The sequence below is a fragment of the Stegodyphus dumicola genome, chromosome 11 (genome assembly GCF_044657685.1).
Source record: "Stegodyphus dumicola isolate Sdum_Otavi_A_Nest chromosome 11, ASM4465768v1".
Classification (NCBI taxonomy): domain Eukaryota; kingdom Metazoa; phylum Arthropoda; class Arachnida; order Araneae; family Eresidae; genus Stegodyphus; species Stegodyphus dumicola.
The window spans coordinates 118,639,579-118,660,325 of record NC_140778.1 but is presented as its reverse complement, the minus strand read 5'-3'; the positions used below and the strand labels follow the sequence as shown (position 1 = coordinate 118,660,325).

Genomic DNA, 20,747 nt, shown 5'->3' with positions numbered 1-20,747 from the left:
AGCGCGTGCATTAAATAAATAAATATCTCTTTTTGATTTCGAGAAAGTACTGGAAAATTCTAGCGCGGGATTTTTAAAATCTTATAAAAGGAGGAAAACATCTCAGTTCGTGGTAGTTGCTTAGTTTGTTGTTGTTTAGAAAACTGCTCTTGTTGATTGTAGCGAATTCGCGGATTAGCGTTCTTTAGCTGTTTTGAATTACGTTCTATTGGACATTTGAGTAGTTAAAAGATAACTACTGTGATATATTGCATTACTGCATGATAATTTGAGAAAATGCATTTTTGTTGTGATAATAATAAATTTTTGTTCATTTTTCATCGGACTTGTGCATTCATTTCGTAACGAATCAGTACGCACGCAACAATTTTTGGTGTTAGGAATGGGGTTTGAATGCCAATAACAAGACCAACTGGAATACCGCGACATTAAACCCATAATTGATTTAATGGAGTCATCAAACAGAAAACCTACCTGGCAGGACATTTCTATCTGTAGTCCTACCACAAAACAATACTGGGCACTCTGGGATTCACGTCACATTCGAAACGGCGTCTTATACCGGAAATTCGAATCCGATGATGGGAAGACGTTCCGATGGCAACTTATACTTCCAAGATCCCGGATTCCTGATGTCCTAAAAGAACTACATAACAGCCCTACAGGAGGTCACTTTGGAATTATGAAGACCTTACAGAGAGTTCGTGTTACTTCACCAAGTGGCCTGAAACTTATCCTATTCCTGATCAAGAGGCTGTCACAGTAGCTGAGGTAATGATACAGCACTGGATTTCCAGGTTCGGAGTGCCTCTTCAGTTACATTCCCATCAGGGAAGGAATTTTGTCTCGGCAGTAATCAAAGAACTATGCAAACTACTCGGCATTGACAAAACTCAAACTACGCCATTGCATCCCCAGTCGGACGGCATGGTAGAGAGGTTCAATCGAACCAACCTTAATAACCTCTTATTAGTGGTTTCCAGAAACCAACAGGACTGGGACAAGAAATTACCACACTTTTTACTGGCTTACCGCAGTGTTGTCCATGAGACTACCGGCTATTCTCCATCACAGATGCTCTTCGGTCGTGACCTTCGCCTTCCTTGTGATCTATTGTTTGGTCGCCCTCCGGATGCTCCTTCATCGTCTGAGGAATATATTCAAGATCTCCAGTCCCGGTTTGAGGTGATGCACAAATTTGCACGAGAGCGAGACAACTTGGCGACGGAGAAGATGAAGACCCGATACGACATAAGAGCTACTGAACATCAATTCCACGAAGGAGACAAGGTGTGGTTGTGGAACCCGATTCAACGAAAAGGACTCAGTCCTAAATTATAGTCACCTTCGGATGGTCCATATACAGTGCTGAACAGACTGAATGACGACGTAGTTCGCATCCGTAAGTCTTCGAACTCTAAACCTAGAGTCGTTCATTACGACAGGTTAGCTCATTACTATAGCCATAGTACGTAATGTAAATAATTGTAAATAGTATAAGACCATGGTTCTTTTTGTTTTTAAATGTGTATTTGATTTGATTTGTATTTAGTATTTGATATGCATTTAGCATTTGATTTGTTTAAGTTAGTTATTGCATTTATTGTTCATGTTGTTTGATATTGTAATGTAATGTTTATGCCTCAGTAGCATTTATTCCACAGTTGTAAGTTTAGCTTCCTGTCCAGGGATTGTACTGCCCGGGACGTGCAGTCCTTGGGAAGGGGGCAGTGTTACGAATTTGGTATTTAAAAAGCTAATGTTAGTTCAGTTATAAATTAAATGAATTTATTTATCGCGCAGTGCAGCGCGTGACGAATATTAAAAGACAGCTAAGCCGGAAAATTGAAAATACAAGAGCGCGTGCATTAAATATATAAATATCTCTTTTTGATTTCGAGAAAGTACTGGAAAATTCTAGCGCGTGATTTTTAAAATCTTATAAAAGGAGGAAAACATCTCAGTTTGTAGCAATTGCTTAGTTTGTTGTTGCTTAGAAAACTGCTCTTGTTGATTGTAGCGAATTAGCGGATTAGCGTTCTTTAGCTGTTTTGAATTACGTTCTATTGGACATTTGAGTAGTTAAAAGATAACTACTGTGAGATATTGTAATACTGCATGATAATTTGAGAAAATTTAAGCATTTTTGTTGTGATAATAATAAATTTTTGTTCATTTTTCATCGGACTTGTGCATTCATTTCGTAACGAATCCGTACGCACGCTACAATATATTATTTATCCTCATATTGTAATTTTGATGGGTAGAATGAACCTAGATATATCGATCCCCATTTAGGGATCATGGCTGATACTGACTAAAATTGTAAAAAAAACTTTTTTTTTTTTTTTTAATGTCGCGTAAAAGATATCTTTCTTTAAAAGAAATAGAAGAAATTTTTTTATCTGACGATGACGACGATAATAGCCCCATAGATAATGTTGAAATTCCACCAGAGCGGGTTGATGAGATTTCAGATAATGAGGGCATGGATGACAACGTAATTGATGATGAAGAAAACCTTGATGTTCCCGGGTGTGTTGAAATTCACCGTGTGGCAGGATTTGAGGAAAATGTTTTAGTGAATACAACTGAATCTTCAGCAAATGAAGGAAAAGGTACCGGCTTACCACCTGCTAAATAGAGAAAAGAAGTATTGACATCCAATTGGAAGAAGAAGCAAGCTAAGTACTCGAAACTATATGAAAATTCTGACGTTATAGAGACAAGGCGAAGTGATGTCATTAGAAGACTCGGGGGAAAATCCCCGGTAGAGCGTTTTGAAATACTTTTTGATAATGAAACTGTCACCTATATTGTCTAGCAGTCTATAATATACGCCAGACAGGAAAACAATCACCAATTTCAGCTTTCTAATAACTGCCTAAAAATTTATTGGAATACTTCTTTTCACTGGCTATCATTCACTTCCGCAAGAGCAATTATATTGGTGTGAAGATAAAGACATGAACATTCTGTGTGTTAGAGCATGCATGAGTCGGAATAGGTATCTGGAAATTAAACGGTACCTACATATCAGTGACAACTCCGATTTAGAAAGGATTCCACTAGGTGAACGCGATAACCTCTTCAAGATTCGCCCATTGATTGACAAGCTGAATGACAAATTTCAACAATTTGGGGTGTTTTCTGAAAATTTGAGCATTGACGAACAAATGGTTCGTTACTATGGACATCACTACCTCAAACAATTTATACTTGATAAGCCAGTGCGGTTTGGGTTCAAACAAGGGGCTGTCTGTTGTTCACAGACTGGATATTGTTATCAGACTCAAGTGTATGAAAGCAAATCAAAGAAATTAGGAGATGATGAAAGCGTCAGTGGGCTTAGGACATCTGTTGTTCTTCAGATGGTATCTATTCTTCAGACACAAAATGCTCATAAAGTTTACTTCGACAATTTTTCACAGGATATTCTCTGATGAAACATTTGCAGGACATTGACGTTAGAGCAACAGGAACTGTTCGATTCAACAGAATGAACAAATGCCCTATTGCAACAGACAAAGAGATAAGGAAAAACGAACGCGGGGCATATGACTACAGATTTGATTCCGTAATGAAATTTTAGCTGTCACGTGGAATGACAACAGTTGTGTAAGGCTTCTGTCTAATCATGAAACTATCGAACCAATATCAGAGGTGAAGCGATGGAAAAGAACAGAGAAGAAAGATATTCAAGTACACAACCCAAACTGATATCAGAATATAACAAATGCATAGGTGGAGTAGACAAGATAGATTGGAATGTTCAAAAATACATAATAAGAAAAAGGGGGGAAATGGTATTTTCCTTTGCTTACTAATGCGGTTGACTTAACACTGATTAACCACCACGCACTGTATTGTATTTCAAATGATAAAATTCCATTGCTAGACTTTAGGAGGATGGTTGCTAGAGTATATCTTGCTTTATCTTCAGAACTCTCAGATGCAAAAAAGGGTGAAAGAATTCTTTCACTAAATCATCAATTAATTGTATTCGTACTGTTATCAGAACATCTGGTAATCATTATATTGAACGGACCGAAAATGGTAAGCAAAGAAAATGTGCAGTGTGCAAAACAAATGAAAAAAAAAAAAAAAAACAATGTGGAAAAGCAATGTTGGATTACACGTAGACTGTTTTGAACGCTGACATTAAAAGTGGATAGTATTAGCCATGATCCCCATTTCGGGATCAGACTTAAATTTAAAATTTCTGAAAAAAAATTGACGCATTTATGAGAAAAACATGTTTTTCTTATTATTTAGATGTAAACTAACAGAAATAATATAAAAATTGATGAAATAAAAATTTGGCAGTTAATGGGTTAAATGATAACCAACTTTTATTATAATATTTTTTATGCATTGCATATTTAATAAAAATAGTCAATAGATTGTGCAAATGGAAAAATAAATTTTTTTAATATTTCTGTTTAGAAAAAGAAAAATAATCGTTGTAAAATATAATGGTCATACTAATCTTTTTCAGTTTTTGTTTAGATGGTACGCGTTTGTCCAAACGTTGAGAACCGCTGGCATAGATTATAATAACGTTCTTCAGTATTCGAAGTTTCATAAGTCCCGTAGCGATGAGAATTAGATGGGCTTTATTAACTTATACTGTGATTAGTAATTATTATATTTAAATTTTCAGAATTACATATTCTATCCGTGTATCGTCCCGCCGTATGAAACATCGCATAATACTTGATGTTTATATTACTGCCAACGTAATTTAACTTATTTCCAGAACACCAAAATCTCAAACAAATATTTTAATGCTTTAGCATCATTTTGCTCTAAATTAAAATATACGTATATAAATAGCCTAAGTATTAAACGATAATCTGGAAAATTATGCTCTCTGATTAATGTTTCGAAAAAGTACCAATGGTTCAAAACGTTAGGTTAATTATTTGAAAAAGAAATCAGAAATGGACTTCTGAACACTGGCTGACGCACAAAATGGAGACACAGCGAGTTTCGCAAAGCATGCATTTAGGATTTATGGTATGTAGTTTAGTTTAAAGTATTATCATGACTAAAACAAATAATTTAATTTAAAAGCAAAATTTATAACTTTATATTAGCCTATGGCAAACAGAAGCAGAGGTAACTGAAAAAGTGGATATGCCACAAACTCAAGAGCGTGGAACCTCGTTTTAAGCAGTCAGCAAGCTAATAGACTGCCTGTTACTATCGCCATTTCCTGTTATTATCGGCTCGAAGAAGCCATGACGATGTACTAATAATATTTTTTTTAATTTAATCATTTATATATAAATTCAGACTTTACTAAAATTTCACCTTTTCGTTTCCTCACCAGAATGGAAATTCTGTTAGCTAGCATTTAGACTAAGATTTCTGAATTATAAGGCCAGAGAGCGTGTTTCTACGTTTGAGGGCACCTAGCGTTAGTTTTCACCGTGTTTGATGTGTGCTTAATCATTTGGCTTTGCGTTTATTACGGCCGACATTTTAATTTGTTACGCCAGTAGAATTATTGAGCGAGATTAGAATGAAATATGATTGTGTAGTTCTTGACAACTAGCCTAACTATTAAAAGGAAATTTATTGTATATTTAGTTGCATCAGCAAGATTTATGATTTTGTTAGCACAAAAACTTGCATTAATTTTCTAATTTCTGTCTAATAAAAAGGTTATTAAAACCTTTCCATGGCTTTTGGTTACTTAGACAGAGCGATAATTAGCTTCCCTTCTGATGGAATTAATAATTCCTAAACAACAAAACTCCTATAATTCTGCTATGGCAGATTTGTTATTGTATCTTCACTGCCACAGTGACACAAACCTGACCTTATATTGCTAAACTAAGGCTTTCACTACTTTGAGCTGAGGAACTTGATGTTTTGGGTCGTACTGACTTTGTGTTTTATTAAGTGTCTGTTTAGTATAGTTTGGTCATCGTGTTCAATCATGCCAGTAATGATGAGAAAATGTACCGTTTCAAAGACTCCTGATATAGCCAGAATTATATTCTTCAATACGACATATTTCGTTCATGGCGTCAAGGATACACAGGACGAGAACATGAAATATTTTATCTTTCTTTCCAAATGACCAATCCAATCATTTTTAAAATAAGCATTGAGATGACAACTTAAAACTTTGCCGAAGAAATAATTTTCTTCAAATTTGTATGTCATAAATTTATGCGTAACACACTGAATATGAATAATAAAGAAGGCTTTCATATTTTTTGTATTTTCAAATGATTTTATCCTTTCCAGATCCCTGCACTTTAAATCCATGTAAACACGATGGAAAGTGTACAGTGACAAGTTACGGATATGAGTGTTCTTGTGAATCCCCGTACTCGGGAAAAGAATGTGAAGAGGGTAAATTCTTTTTAATAAAATGGCATGATGGTCTATTTAGTAGATGTTAGTAAAACATGGAGATTTATTTGCAAGTCTTTGGTTTCGTTTTAGATCTCTGCAGATCAAATCCGTGTAAAAATGGAGGAACATGCTATGTAGCTAATGGTGTTGTGGAATGCAAATGCAAAGTACCCTATTTTGGAAACCTCTGCGAGAAATGTTTGTATTTAACAATAAATTATTAAAAAATAATCATGTTTACTTACAGAATTTACTACACTAATACAGGAACTGATGTTAGTTTACAATGAAATTCTTTTCTTTCCCTTCCTGTGCAGATCCCTGCACACCAAATCCTTGCCACAATGGTGGAAAATGTGAAATCATCCCTTCCGGATATAAATGTTCTTGTAAGACTCCATACTCTGGAAAAAACTGCGGAAAAGGTAACGTTTTAAATTACATTTTGAATGAAGTGAATGAAATTGAAATTTTATTCATTACTGTATTAATATATGTAATACGACAACTGGCATTTCTAAATGAAATTATCAATTCCAGTTTAAGATGTTTGTGAGATAATAATTCTGGTCACGTATGTCGTTATGAAAGTTAGCTTAATTAAGTGGTTAGGTTGCGATAATGCACTCATTGCTATTAAATTTTCTCAGAAGGAGAGAACTGAAAGACTCAAATGTTAATTTTGATTATGTAAATGCAATGTTGATGTAACTTAGTGATCAATAAATCAAAGCAAAATCTCATTTGTTTCAGGATCACAAAATTCAGTGGAGGTTCTAGTGCGCTGTTGAGCCATATCTAGTTTAAATGCGCTGTGCAATATGGGGGTGGGGATTTTGGCATAGCGTTTCTGTATGGTGCCCTATGTCATCTCATTTCCAGTTGTTAAGATAATTCAGTTCGACCATAATTCTAGGCTTTCCATGCTGCCATCCTTAGGGCCTACGTAATCGACGATGAATCTGTAGATCAGACAGGCCAAGATTGAATGGTATTTTTTTTTTGGAAGCAGGAGAGAAGATTGGATGGTAATGTGATAGAGGCATTCCTTTGACACCTTGCTGTAGTCGGGTCCTCTCTCAGGTTTCACCTCAGCGCGGTAGATCTAAGGACGGAGCTTTGCCAAAGAGGCGGCCACCAAGCATGAAAGGCCTGAGCAGTTTCTTTGTGGTAAATTTTTTCTAAGCATCCACTCACTAAAATGAAATCGGTAGTGCGTTATCTGTCTTAACTCGGCAATGTTCGTAATGAGGTCGTCATGTAGGAGCAGGTTCGGTGTGAGTATTGTAACTGGTGATAGAGCTACTGAAGTCTTGATAAATTCACGCTTATGTAGGTAGTAAAGTATCGTCGTGTTTAAAAATGTTTTCAGGAGCCGTGGCATGACTGACAACACATGTGGCCAAAGGAGATCGCGAAGGTACTGATTGACTCTCATGTTATCGTCAATCAGTATTAGAAGTGAGTGGGCGTTGTATGCTAAGGCACCTCATATCCTTACACAAGCTGTAGTAGAAGCTGCCGTAGTAAATACCAGGCAGGACTGAGACATTTACCACCGTGTGTCTGGAAAGATACATGGATGTCATCACTGCCCAAACTAAATCTTGATTCATCAGTAATAGGCGTGAAGATATCATTGTCCTTTAGCTATGAGCTTCATGATGGTACGAGCAGCCACAGGGTCTGTGCTGAAATGTCTGTATGTGTCTAGATGACGGATACAGGGAGCACTAACTTAGTTGGAATTATGTACGTGTGTTGTGTGATGTGAAGGTCCTCTTGACTACTAGTCTGCCGACGGCATCCTGAACTTGGCCGCCGTCTATGTGAACTAACTTTCGTCCACTGATCCTAAGACCTCTTCAGACCAAATTCAGAATGTATTGGGAGAGTGGTGTCACAAAAGAGCAACGAGATAGACGCGCACATGTTTTAACAGTATAGATTAGCAGGCAAGCTCGACATATGAGCAGGCCTTTCAAGTAAATAACTAACTCGTAAATAAATTTCTATTGACAAATTAGCGTTTTCATAGTTCGCTAATTTCTGCTTTTATAGTTTTGTAATTAATATCTCGCTACAATCCGCAACAATAAAAAATTATTATCTCCCGCACAACCAATTCGTAAATGGATTTAGGTGCTTAAAACATATATTTTTTTAATTACTTTACTTAATTTACATTTTAAGTTACATTTACTTCAGTTTAATTTGAAATTATTGTGCACTGAATTAATCACTTATGAATAATGTGCTAAAATAATGTAAGATGCAGTTTAATGTAATATTAGGTTTTAAAACATTTTAAATAGTGCAAGTTTCATAAAAAGTATAATATGTATTCAGTGTATATAATGAAGTTCTAAAGTAATGTAAGATGCAGTATAATGTAATGTCAGTTTTAAATGTATAATATGTTCTCAATGTATGTTTTTTATGTTTAAATACGTAAGGCAAATGTATAAAGTAATGAAAAGTATGGTAAATGTAGTGTACGGTAAAACGCACATTGGAATATAATGAAATGTATAAAAGTAAGGTATCATATATAATGTGTGACGTAATATAAGGTACAGTATAGCGCAAGTATGGCATAATGTACAATATAAAATTGTATATATTGTAATGTTTATATATAGGCATCTTTATTTAGGTAATAACCAAGAATGTGAAGGGGGTCATCCTCATGTAGCAATAACAACAGTCTGTCATACCATGTTGACAAAGCCCTTGTATGGCTATATATTGATTGATAGTTGTTTCAATAAATGCTGGGCCCGGGCGATTGGATGAGAGGGAATTCCCGGGGGCATATTGGTCTGTTCGACTGCCCACCGGATGCTCTAGGGGCTGGATCTCGGAGGCTTGTGCGAGGATCTCGTGTGGCCACACCAACTGGCCATCTCTAGATAAGGGTGGACGTGGTGCTGTACTGATTAACCGAATGGCAAAGGAACAGTGCCCACGTCCTCCGTCGCTTATGGCTTACAAAGATGGGAATATTAGAAATGGCTTCCCACGAATTTTTGGTATCCGGGGTATTTCTCTCGAAACTCAAATCCCTCCCACTCTGGAGGACATGATGTCAAAGGGATGTCAAATGATGTCAAATTCCGGGACATGGTACCCGGAAATTTTCGTGGTTACAATACTTCCTTTACTTCGTACAAGGAAGTAAAGAAACAAATAAAATTTTCAAAGTGGAAAAATGGCTAGGATTGGCAATGCGGAAAAGTGATGATTCACACGTGATGGATCCAAGGAAAACACTAAGAATACAGAAGGGAAAAGACAATTTTTTTATAGAAAATACAATGAAAGTTATTTATCATTTGGGTTTACTTGGAGATTAAACGGAACCTTAATTAGTTGTTTGCAGTGAACTATTATCCAATCAAAGTATGAAACCCTCGTTTCTTAAAAATCGTCATAAATCTCCTCATACCATTTTAAAGGATAAATCTGAAAAATATTTTATGACGAAATTATCGGAGTTCAAGAATAGTAAACAATTAATCGAAGATTTTGTTACCTCAAGTGAAAAACTTTGGAAGCTAGTTACCTAGTAAGTCTAAGAACAGTCTAAGACTGGTCAGGCGCACTCTATTCGAGAAAAACCTAATATTATCAAGAGCTAAAGATATCGTTTTAACATTATGCAACGAAAAAGCTGCTATTGAACTTAATAATGTTGCGTTATCAAATGATTCAGTAAGTCCACGAATTTATGAAATGGCAGTGAACTTTTTTCTATTATTAGTTTACATACGTTTCGTAAAAGATGAAATTAGATAAGAAGATATTTACTTTGTGAATCTCTTCATGGTAGAGCAAGAGCAAATGAAATTTTGAAAGTAACTGACAATTTTATGTCTGAGAAGGATATTCCTTTAAAAAAGTGCGTTATCGTATGCAATGACAAAGGCTTTAACAGGAAAGCATTCCGGTGTTATTTCTGAAATAAAGAAAGGTCTCACCTGGAACTAAATTTACTCATTGCTCCTTTCATCGTGAAGGTTTAGTAACAAACACAATTCCCGAAAACCTGAAAATCGTTTTGAATCAAGCAGTAAAAATTGTTAATTTTATTAAAAGCCGAGCTATAAATTTCAGACTATTTACTATTTTATGGCAAGAGATCGGCAGTGAACATGAAACGCTCTTGTTACATTCCGAAGTGAGGTGGTTATCCAAAGGAAAATCTTTAAATCATCTTTTTAACTTCAAACAGAAAATCAAATTTTCATCTGTGATTCAAAATTTGAAATGCAAAATTGTTTATTTATTGAATTATGATTGGATCAATTAGCATATTTAGCTCATATTTTTGGAAAATTACATGAATGAAATTTGGGATTACAAGGACAAAGTATTAATTTGTTTACCTTTAGAGATAAACGAAATGCAATGATAAAAAAATTCGAGTTAATAATAAAAGAATTGGATAATAATATTTTTAACTTTTTACCACTTTTAGAAAGTTTTCTAACCGAAACTAATGCGAAAATGAAAGACGACTTAACATCTTACATTAAAATCATAGTTTCTCATTGATAAATAATTTCAACATTTATTTTCTCGAGGGTTATAAGAAAGAAGATTGGATTACAAATCTATTTTGTTCAAATGGACCTAAAATTTTATCTCGTGAAGAACCGAAAAAAAGAATTTAAAGTCATTTCAAATAAAGCTATTAAATTTTCATTGTCGTTTTGCACAATCTATATGTGTGAAATTGTGATCTAATTGTGTATTTACTTTGTGTTATATTTGGAAAAAAGTACAGACGAAAATTTAAAGTGAATCCTAACTTACGGTTAAAACTAACTGAAATAAGACCAGATGTATAAAAATTCATCTCTCTTGGACAAAATTTCACATTAAAGTTTAGAATTAAAAAACGGTAACTTAAATTTTGATAATTAGATCTTAGACCTTACAATAAAACAATAAGTTTTAAATTAAAAACCTTTTAATTGCACTGACTAGCACTAACGTCCGAGCATCGCAAAGTACAAGGCATAAATCAGGAAATGTTGGATTAGATTGCAAATTTAAAATAATTAATACATAACCATTTTTGAGTACCATTTAATTTGTACATGCTTACGATGTCTTTTTATTTCTTGCATCTCAAACGCTTGCCAGAATAGCATCATATAAGATGCATTAATTCAACATTATGTCTCTTGCTACTTATCACCTTGCTTGGGAATGAAGTGTGAAAAAATAATTCAAATGCTTAAAGTTTATTTTAATGTCCAATATTAAATGCTAAAACTTTTCAACTAACAGCCGAATATTAAACTGTGCAGGGCGAAGATTGCCATCTGTTGAGAACATAATCATTAAGTATTAGTACGAATACATATATTAAAAATAATAAAAATATTTTTTACTTTATAAGTAAGGTTTGTTATACCAAAATTTTTAGGTGATGATATTTCAAAATCTATAGCGACTGACAAAAAGAGAAACAAATTTATTTACAATAAAAGTAATAGTAAAAATTACAATTAACATGGAAATTCTAACTGAGATGTATTAAAATTTATTAAATTTTTGAAACAAATTTTTCTTGAAGAATATTTATTTCCATGTCTTTTATTGGTTAATACTTCGGTGATTTCTAATGTTAGTTCCTGCTACTATATCAACATTCACGAATTCCCAAAGCTCCTAGGTGAGTCAGCAAGAGAACTATTCCTGGTATTGCAATAACAGTTCCGAGGTTATGAGAAGATAACAAATTTGTATTTTTAAAATTTTGCTATAGACTATGTATTATAGGATCGTAATTTTGGTTTCTAACATTTGCATCATAAATATTAGTTTTTTCTTGTTTTCCCAAAAGCGGCCAAGCGGTAAAATCGCTGAACACTGGTAGTTCGGTCCGAGGTTCGAAATCCCGCGAACGGGCTGGCTGCATGGGCGTTTTCGTGGTTTTCCTCATGTGTAACGTGTATACGAGCCAGTTTTCCTTAGAAAGTCCTCCACGAATGCATCCCTCCCCTTAGGCTTTAACAGGAATACGGCAAAGCCCTAGTGTGCTTTGCCGTATTCTCAATACACCAATACACCAATTTTCTTGTTTCCTCAAAACTTGTAATTTATCGAAAAGCAATAATGTATATAGCTGAAATATATTTATACTGCCAGTTTAAGAAATTTTTTAGATATTATAAAATATTCTATATAGTTGCACATCATATTTAGCGCTATGCTAATAACAGTACTAAGCTTGCAATGTGGCAAATAAAGGGTTCTTTTTAATTAGATTTATAAATTAGTTGCTGTGAATTAGCTTACTGGTACTGCATTTGCACTCGAATATCACCGACCCACCGTGCGTCTTTAAACTGTTTAACTCTAATAGAGCACGGAAAGCATAAGAACAGACATTAGCAGAAATATCAGTGCATTTGATATTGAATTTAATAATATTCATTTAAATCCCTTCCTTCATGTATGAATTCTGCCCTGAAAGGTTTAAAGTTCAGCACTGTTGTCAGCACCTTCTATTTTTATTTATTTATTTTTTTTTTCTGTTTTCTCAATCGCATATAACTTTCTGCAAGGAAATAATGTGAATTTTTCAACCTATAGATCTTCAATTAAAAATTCCACTCACCGTTGGCTTAATAGAATTATCTGCATGTAATAGTTCGGTGTATTGGTGTGTGTATTGGTGGTGTATTTTATTATGGCAAAGCACGCTAGGGCTATCTGCCTAAGGGGAGTGATGCCTTCGTGGAGGACTTTCTAAAGGAAACTGGCTCGTATACACGTTACACATGGGGAAAACCACGAAAACACCCATCAGCGACTTTACCGCTCGGCCGCTGGTGGGCCCATGTAATAGTTCGAACCGGAATCCAATGCCCATGTGACCCACCAGTGAAAACTGAAAATTTGTAATTTTTTTATAGCCGGAGTAGTATCTGTCTTAGCAATGCACACCAAATTCTAAATTCGCGTTTTTAAAAAGCTGCATAATATAAAATTCAGAAATGATTTAATATCTCTCTCTTCCTGTTCGAATATGATACCTAAAATGAAAATTCTGCTCAAAATATTTGTAAAATCTACGGAATTCATTTTCTTTCCTCACGTTTTCGGGTGTTATTTTCAGAAGAACATTCCGCGAGAAAGCCATTTGCTTTCTTGCTTACAAACCATCTGAATATAAAAGCAAGAATAATTGGTTACATAGTTTTGAAGTCATTGTTTAGATCTCTGGAGTACAAGTGCATACTTAAGGTTGGAGAATGCGATTAAATTGACGACAAATGTAAATGCACCTTCATAGTTTTTTGCTCGGGATCATTATGCAAAATAGGATTTATTTAATCGCTCAAATATTAGATTTAAACACAGATGTTTGTTAGTTTTTGAATCAAGAGAATTATTTACGTCTTTAACCATTCTTTTTAGATCCCTGTGATCCAAATCCTTGCAAGAATGCAGGCAGTTGTATAGTTTATAATGGAGATTATTTTTGCGTCTGTCAACACCCGTATTCAGGCAGATTCTGTGAAGAAGGTACTTCTTTCAATTAAGTATTGAATTACTATGTTTATAAAACTTTTAGCATACGTATAAATAACGGGAAACTCATTTTAAGTCTCTGATCTCATGTTTCAGATCCCTGCAGCTCAAGACCTTGTCAGAATGGAGGCAAATGTAGCGTTATTGATGGAGAATATGACTGCACCTGCCCACTCTTCTACTCAGGGAAACAATGTGAAAAAAGTATTTTATTATTATTCACACGTTCTAAATTTATTACTTCTCAAAAAATATTTTGAATAAAGCATGTGGATTTCACTATACTTTTCTCTTCTCATGTCCTTGAAATCGAAATCCTTGCAAAACTGTTCGTAACTGCATTGTTTTTAAAAATGAGATAGTATTCCAGATCTCTCTATATATATGAAAAGCACGTTATATAGGGGTTTAGCTTTGAATAAGATAATTATAGATTGGCACTAATGTGATTGCAAGACCTGATTCCAAGAAACGAACCAAAATATTGAAGCTCTCCGCATTCTTATTACGTCATTTTTCTAACTCAATCATCGCTAGAACATTTCCCCGCATAGGCGTAATGGCAAACCGCACATTGAGTTGATCAATGTTAAACGAATTTCCTAACTGCGCATGCCCAGAATAGGATTTGTCGCAAGTACAACTTTGGCGCAATTTTAAAAGATGATAAACACGGTATATAGTTAATATTGTGTTATCTACGCGTAAACAATTCGGGGTTTTAAAATTTCTTAGGTTGTAAGTTGCTTCATTACTTTGATTATAATTATCGATTGCAATTATAATTATCGACGTATATTGTCGTTTAAGAAGGATTACAGAACAGGAAATATTACAAGATATATTAACTGAATGCTTATTGATTATACTTCTGAGGAATAAAAGCAATTGAGCATTTACTATACGTTCCTTTTATATATACTCTCAAAAATTAAGGAATAAATCCAGTTTAAATTACTGAATTAAAGTCAAATAACTGATGTTAAATTAAATGTTTATGAACGAAATAAAACAGAACGAAATGAAACAGAAGCATATGTAATAAGCACACACAAATTTCCGTAGTACTGCAGTTGTAAAACAGTAAAACCAACATGACTAACAGGCTTGTGTAAGGTTGCCCCCCTTAGTTGCCAGCATTTCCTCCCAAGCCAACGGTACACCTCTGAGCACCACTAAGCGAAATTCGTTAACATTGATCAACTCAATGTGCGGATTGCCGTTACGCTTCCCGTAGTGACTGGATCAGCAGATTTTAAATTATCAGCTCAACATAATAGTACTTTTTTCTTATTTTTAAAATAGCTCAGTATCTTCTTTATTAAACTATGCAGTAAAATTTCGATTATACAGCAACATCGGCAATATGGTTACGCCGACTTATCAAATATGCCCGGTTAGCTTCCTTATCTAAGAAATGGCGCAAAAACAATTTTGTAGATATAACTTAATCTATTGTAAGAGTGAAAAATTTTAAACGAAAGTCAGTATGCATCTGAAAACTCTACAAATGGATTTATGATTTGAAAACCTACTGGATAATAATTTACTGCACTGTTGTAACAAGTAAACTTCCTGAAATGTCCACCTTCATAGTCGAAGCGGCATTGAGGAAAAAAAAAAATGAAGATTACCTACTTGCTTTGCCGCACATTAATTCTGTGGCAGTCTTACATCGAGTGACATTAATTAAAATTTACTCACCGTTACTCTCCACTTGATATGACACCAGCGGATTTCTCCATAATTATCTTACCTTTAATTTCTCATTCAATAAGTTTCATTTTCAGAAAGTGTAATTATAAGAGAATTGTTTGAGTAAACATTATGAACTGAGTCTAAAAGTCGTTAATCGTAAGAAAAACAATGTTTTTTTCCTCTTCAGCAATATTTGGCTACTTAACATTCAGCCGTAACGATGCTGGCCCCGAAACAAATAGTGTATTCTTTTCCATTTCTTTCAAATGATTTGCTCATAGTTTGGACATACAGGATTCGCATGTGCTAGATTTATTCAATGTGCTGAATCACATTGGGCTGGTTTATCAAATTTTACTTTTCATACGTAATTTTAAAAGGAGACTTACCAGAAATTAAGGCAGAAACGACTGATAAAAACGAAAACCTAAATATATCTTATACATTTTAAAATAAAATTTACAAAATGTTCGAACAACCAGAAATATGAAATCACTTTTAATTTCGCTCTATTTAAATCACTTCTTTTCATCAAACAAATTTCGTTCCCTGCTACCTGAATATATGCTATAATTACAGTAAATGTAATAACGAAATTGATTAAAATTATTTTCTCATGAGCATAATATTTGCGTACTGCCTAACATCGTGTGAATAAGATATCTGCGTCTATTTATACATTAAAATATCGCATCGAAAACTGTTTTGAATAACTGCTGCTGAAAATTGTTTTATCATCTTAGATTCCTATGTAAATAGTGGCATTGTTTGTATTGAAGATTTTAGGTCTAAGTATATATATGTGAAAGATTTTAAAAAAAGATACTGACTTTGTTAATAAAAGGTTTTTTCATTGCAAATCCCTTTAAGGTAATAAATGTATGAATCAAAAATTCACATTTTTACTTTCTGTGCAAAACTATTAAAATTATGACATGGAATTAAATATTATCTCGGAATTTATAATCCTGGATTACTTTACGTTGTGCAATGCGATTAAAAATGTCTTATAGGTAAATATGTACACTAGTTATCATAAATTAAGGAAAAATCGCAAGAATCACAATTACTGAAAAAGTTATATGTAGAATTTTATGAAACTTGCCCGCAATATACAACACATAGTAAGGTATCAAATATTATAAAAATAAATTACCAGATAATTATGGTAGTATAGAAATTAGCACATGTATAAAATGAACAAATCGAAGGTGCCAGTTTATTATAGGAAAAGTACCTTCAATATGGAATATGGTCGCCTCTAGAAGCAATATAGCACATACAACGATGCGTGATGTTTTCAATTATGCGGTCTATCAGTTCCATAGGAAGCAAGAGATTGCTCTTGCAAAGCAGTTGCAAGCTCGACAAGGGTTTGAGAAGGCGGATTGAGAGCAGCTAGACGTCTCCCTAAAGCTTCCTAAACATGCTCGATAGGATTCAAGTCCGGGGATTGAGCTGGCCACTCCATGCGCATAATTTTTTCCTGTTGAAGATAATCATCTACGATGAGAGCACTGTGTGGTCTTGCGTTATCGTCCTGTAGCAGGAAAGCATCACCTATTGCCCCAGCACATGAGCGCACATAAGCACCAAAGATGTCATCTCTATAAACCGGAGCATTCACGATTTCCGTTGGAAAGACATGGAGGTCTGTGTGTCCATCCAAAGAGATGCCACCTCAAACACAGACACTGCCTTTTCCGTATACATCTCTTTAACGGATGTTTGACAGATGATAACGGGTTCCAGGTTCTCTCCATATCAAATAACGCCTACTATCGCTTTCTAGACTAAATCTGGACTCATCCGTAAAGAGAACAGCCCTCCACTGATCAGGCGTTCAGTGGACATGTTGTCGTGCCTACTGCAAACGGTCCTCCTATGGCGACACGTGAGCGGCACGCAAATAGATGGTCGTCTCGCATACAGACTAACTTCGTGAAGTCTTCTACGCGCAGTTGACGTTGACACCAACCTTCCGGTGGCTGCAGCAAGGGAGGATCTAAGAAGAATCGGAGTAGCGGTTCTATTCCTGCGTGCGAATAATGTCAAATATCGGTCATCGGCGCTCGTCGTAGCAGTTGGCCGTCCTTGGCTTAACCTCCTAGATGCCGAATCTGTGGTTTGAAATTGCCTCCAAAGTCTATGAACCACAGCAGGACTCACATTTAGCCATCTGGTCACTTCTGTTTGACTTTATCCTGCCTCTAATCTCCCAATGGCCTTTCCATCGTAGTTCAGCAGGCAAATGATGCCTGGAGGTCATTGTTACGAATTGGCTATCTCAGATTTCTGATGTCACTATTACAGTGCAATATGTGGGCTTGCTCTCAAACATGCACTTTTATTCTCCTCGCAGATGACATACTCCGAGTGTAGCGCCACTAATTTGCATATTGGAGTTTTACTCAGCTACTCTAACTTGGCAACATATTCAAGTTTTACACGGTTTGCTTATTTTTGACAGAGTTATCGCTATTTTTGTGATTTTTCCTTAATTTATGTTAGTTAGTGTATTTATGAAATCTTAGTTTAAGCATTATTTTGTTTTATATAAATATATATGCTATTTTTCTCTTACCACAATCAGACATATGCCTAAAAACATGGAATGTATTCATTCTAATATAGTTCAATTTAGTACCTTTTTTCACGTAGTTTAAGGAGTTGCATAAAATTTTTATCTCTTCATTTGAAACGACAGTTAAGATCTCTAGTATGTCTTGATTAATAAAATTTATTTTGCATTAAAATGTCCCTTTGTAAATATTTTTAAACGCTTTTTCATGACTTTTTTACATATTAAGTTTTATAATTTCAGTGTGCTCATGCGGTCAAAATTCATCTTGTTTCTTCGACGAAAATGGGTTCAAGCGGTGCGTCTGTATAGATGGCTATGAAGAAATCAACGGAGTATGCAAAGGTAGGTAATTCATACAATGTAATGTTTAGTTTAAGTGGGTGCTTTCTTTTACAGTGCATTGTTACAAAAAAAATTCCTGCACTTGATTTAAACAAATCAACAGAAGAATACACCTTTATGGTAAAAAAATCTAATATAGACAAAATTTTAACTTCTACCTTACACAACGAAGACTGCGGAAACGCCCGTGCTTTCAGATGTCAGCAGGTCACCCGAATGTCTATATTCATTTTCTACCTGGTACTTTCCAACGTCACATTCAATGCATGGCTCCCTGGTTTCCGGAGTGAATCATGTATGTTATTTAAACTCCGGAGTTTAAATAACATACCAAACATTCCTTTGAAGCGACGAAAAGTAGTTGTCTTATTTGAAAGCACCTTCCCTCTCCCTTGTTCAGAGTCAACAGTTAGCTATTGATGCTCGCAGTTGCAATCCTGTACTAAGAGGAAATTGCACACAATGGATAAAATCACATAAATATCTCCAAGAGATATCGCTTCACTTAAGCAAGCAATTGTTAAGGTTCTCGCATTCTGGTTTTTGATGCAATTTGATGCAAGTCTAAGCTGTTTACAACTGAAAAATTCTTAAGCGCTTTAATTAAAACTGCTGAAATTTAAAGCTAAACAATAAAGTTTAAAGTTCCAGTAAATGTAGTTAGAAATTAAGTGTCTGAACAAAAAAAAATTATATAAACTAAGAATTGGTCAAAATTTGCTATGACAACACTTTTCTATAAATTTAAAGAAAAATACATAATTCAAAAAAATTATCTGGTTTGCAGTTATGCTAAAAACCTTTTTTTTTTTTTTTTTTTTTTTTTTTTTTTTCTGTTGGTTTCTTTTTAGTTGTATTGCCGTGATAGAATAATTGCATGGACTAAAGAAAACTTCAGATCTAAACTGTTATTTCATAAACCAAATAATATACGTATCCTCAAAGTAAATTATTTCTAAATATTAATATATTTTATAATATGAAGAACGGCAGAAAACTGGGAGTTTTAATATTTGTTATTTATATTTTAAATTTGTATTTATACCTTGATATATAAAAGCATAATAATGAACTATTGAATAACCTTAATGCTATTCCCCATTCATTAATAATGACGCTTTTTTTTTTTACTTCCGTGTGTAATAGCTTGCCTTTTATGAAACAAGAGGCTACGCTCCTGGCTTAGGCATTCTGATCTAAGGGTGTGTAAAAGAAAAATGTACTGCGTAATACAGAAATCCATCACATAAAAATGCTGCCAATGTACGAGTTAAAACATAAAGTTTCGTGAACAAAGATTTCAGTCCTTATTTCATGACTTGTCCAAAAAGCAACTTCTAAGCAAAAATAATTAATTTTAGGCAGAAATATTTATTTCATTTACAGATTATATTAACCTTTCATAGTCAATTATGAAATCTATAATATGCAGTGTGACTTGCCTCTCAAATTCCTTTCTGTTTATTTTTCAGAAGCGTGCGATATTTATTCATGTGTGCATGGGACATGTGTTAAAACTGCAGGAAAAGGAGTTTTCTGCAAGTGAGCTATCTATATATTTTACAAAATATTTTCTTACTTTTATTCACATAACCAGAATTTCTTCTGTTCAATTTCCTGTGTTTTAAATCAAAACTGGTTAATTTTTATATGAAGCATAGATTACTTACCGTAAACAGATATTAAAAATGTAATTAATGTTTGTTTACCTCAATGGATTAAAGCATAAAAAAGCTACATAGCTAAGCAATGGGAAGCACTTTATACAGTCGCTTGTAATTTACGTTGTATTTTATGGTTTCTGGACGCTGGAAAGGATGATCCTCTGCCCTAATGTGCTCCGTTCTTATTTTCTTCATCCACGTATATATGACACATTCAACAGTTACCTTTAAAACAAATTTTGTATCAAATAATGTACATATATATGTAGAATAAACATATATACAATAAACATATACTATATGTAGATAAAAAATATATAAATCAAAATTAACCTCTGAATTCCCCTCTTTGTCCACTTGTCTTTGACGCAGTCCAGGACTTGTCTTTGACACAGTCCAGAAAAGTTACGAGACTCGTAACTTTTCTGGACTGTGTCATTTCCAGGTCATCCCTTCTTGCATGATTTGCGTAACGTTGATGAAGGAACTATTCCGGAACCTAAACTCACAATTTTAAGAACTGAAACCTTTCTAAC

General features: G+C 34.3%; 1 protein-coding gene across 1 annotated transcript in view; it reads left to right on the top strand.

Annotated features, from left to right (window-relative positions):
• The window catches only part of LOC118189391 (uncharacterized), a 307,097-nt gene that overhangs the window by 275,319 nt on the left and 11,031 nt on the right, over nt 1-20,747 (top strand). Inside the window, exons 47-53 of the mRNA XM_085826350.1 lie at nt 6,262-6,369; nt 6,463-6,570; nt 6,690-6,797; nt 13,810-13,917; nt 14,020-14,127; nt 18,446-18,547; nt 20,020-20,089. Of these exons, the coding sequence (XP_085682476.1) occupies nt 6,262-6,369; nt 6,463-6,570; nt 6,690-6,797; nt 13,810-13,917; nt 14,020-14,127; nt 18,446-18,547; nt 20,020-20,089 (712 nt within the window). The remainder of the gene's footprint in view (nt 1-6,261; nt 6,370-6,462; nt 6,571-6,689; nt 6,798-13,809; nt 13,918-14,019; nt 14,128-18,445; nt 18,548-20,019; nt 20,090-20,747) is intronic.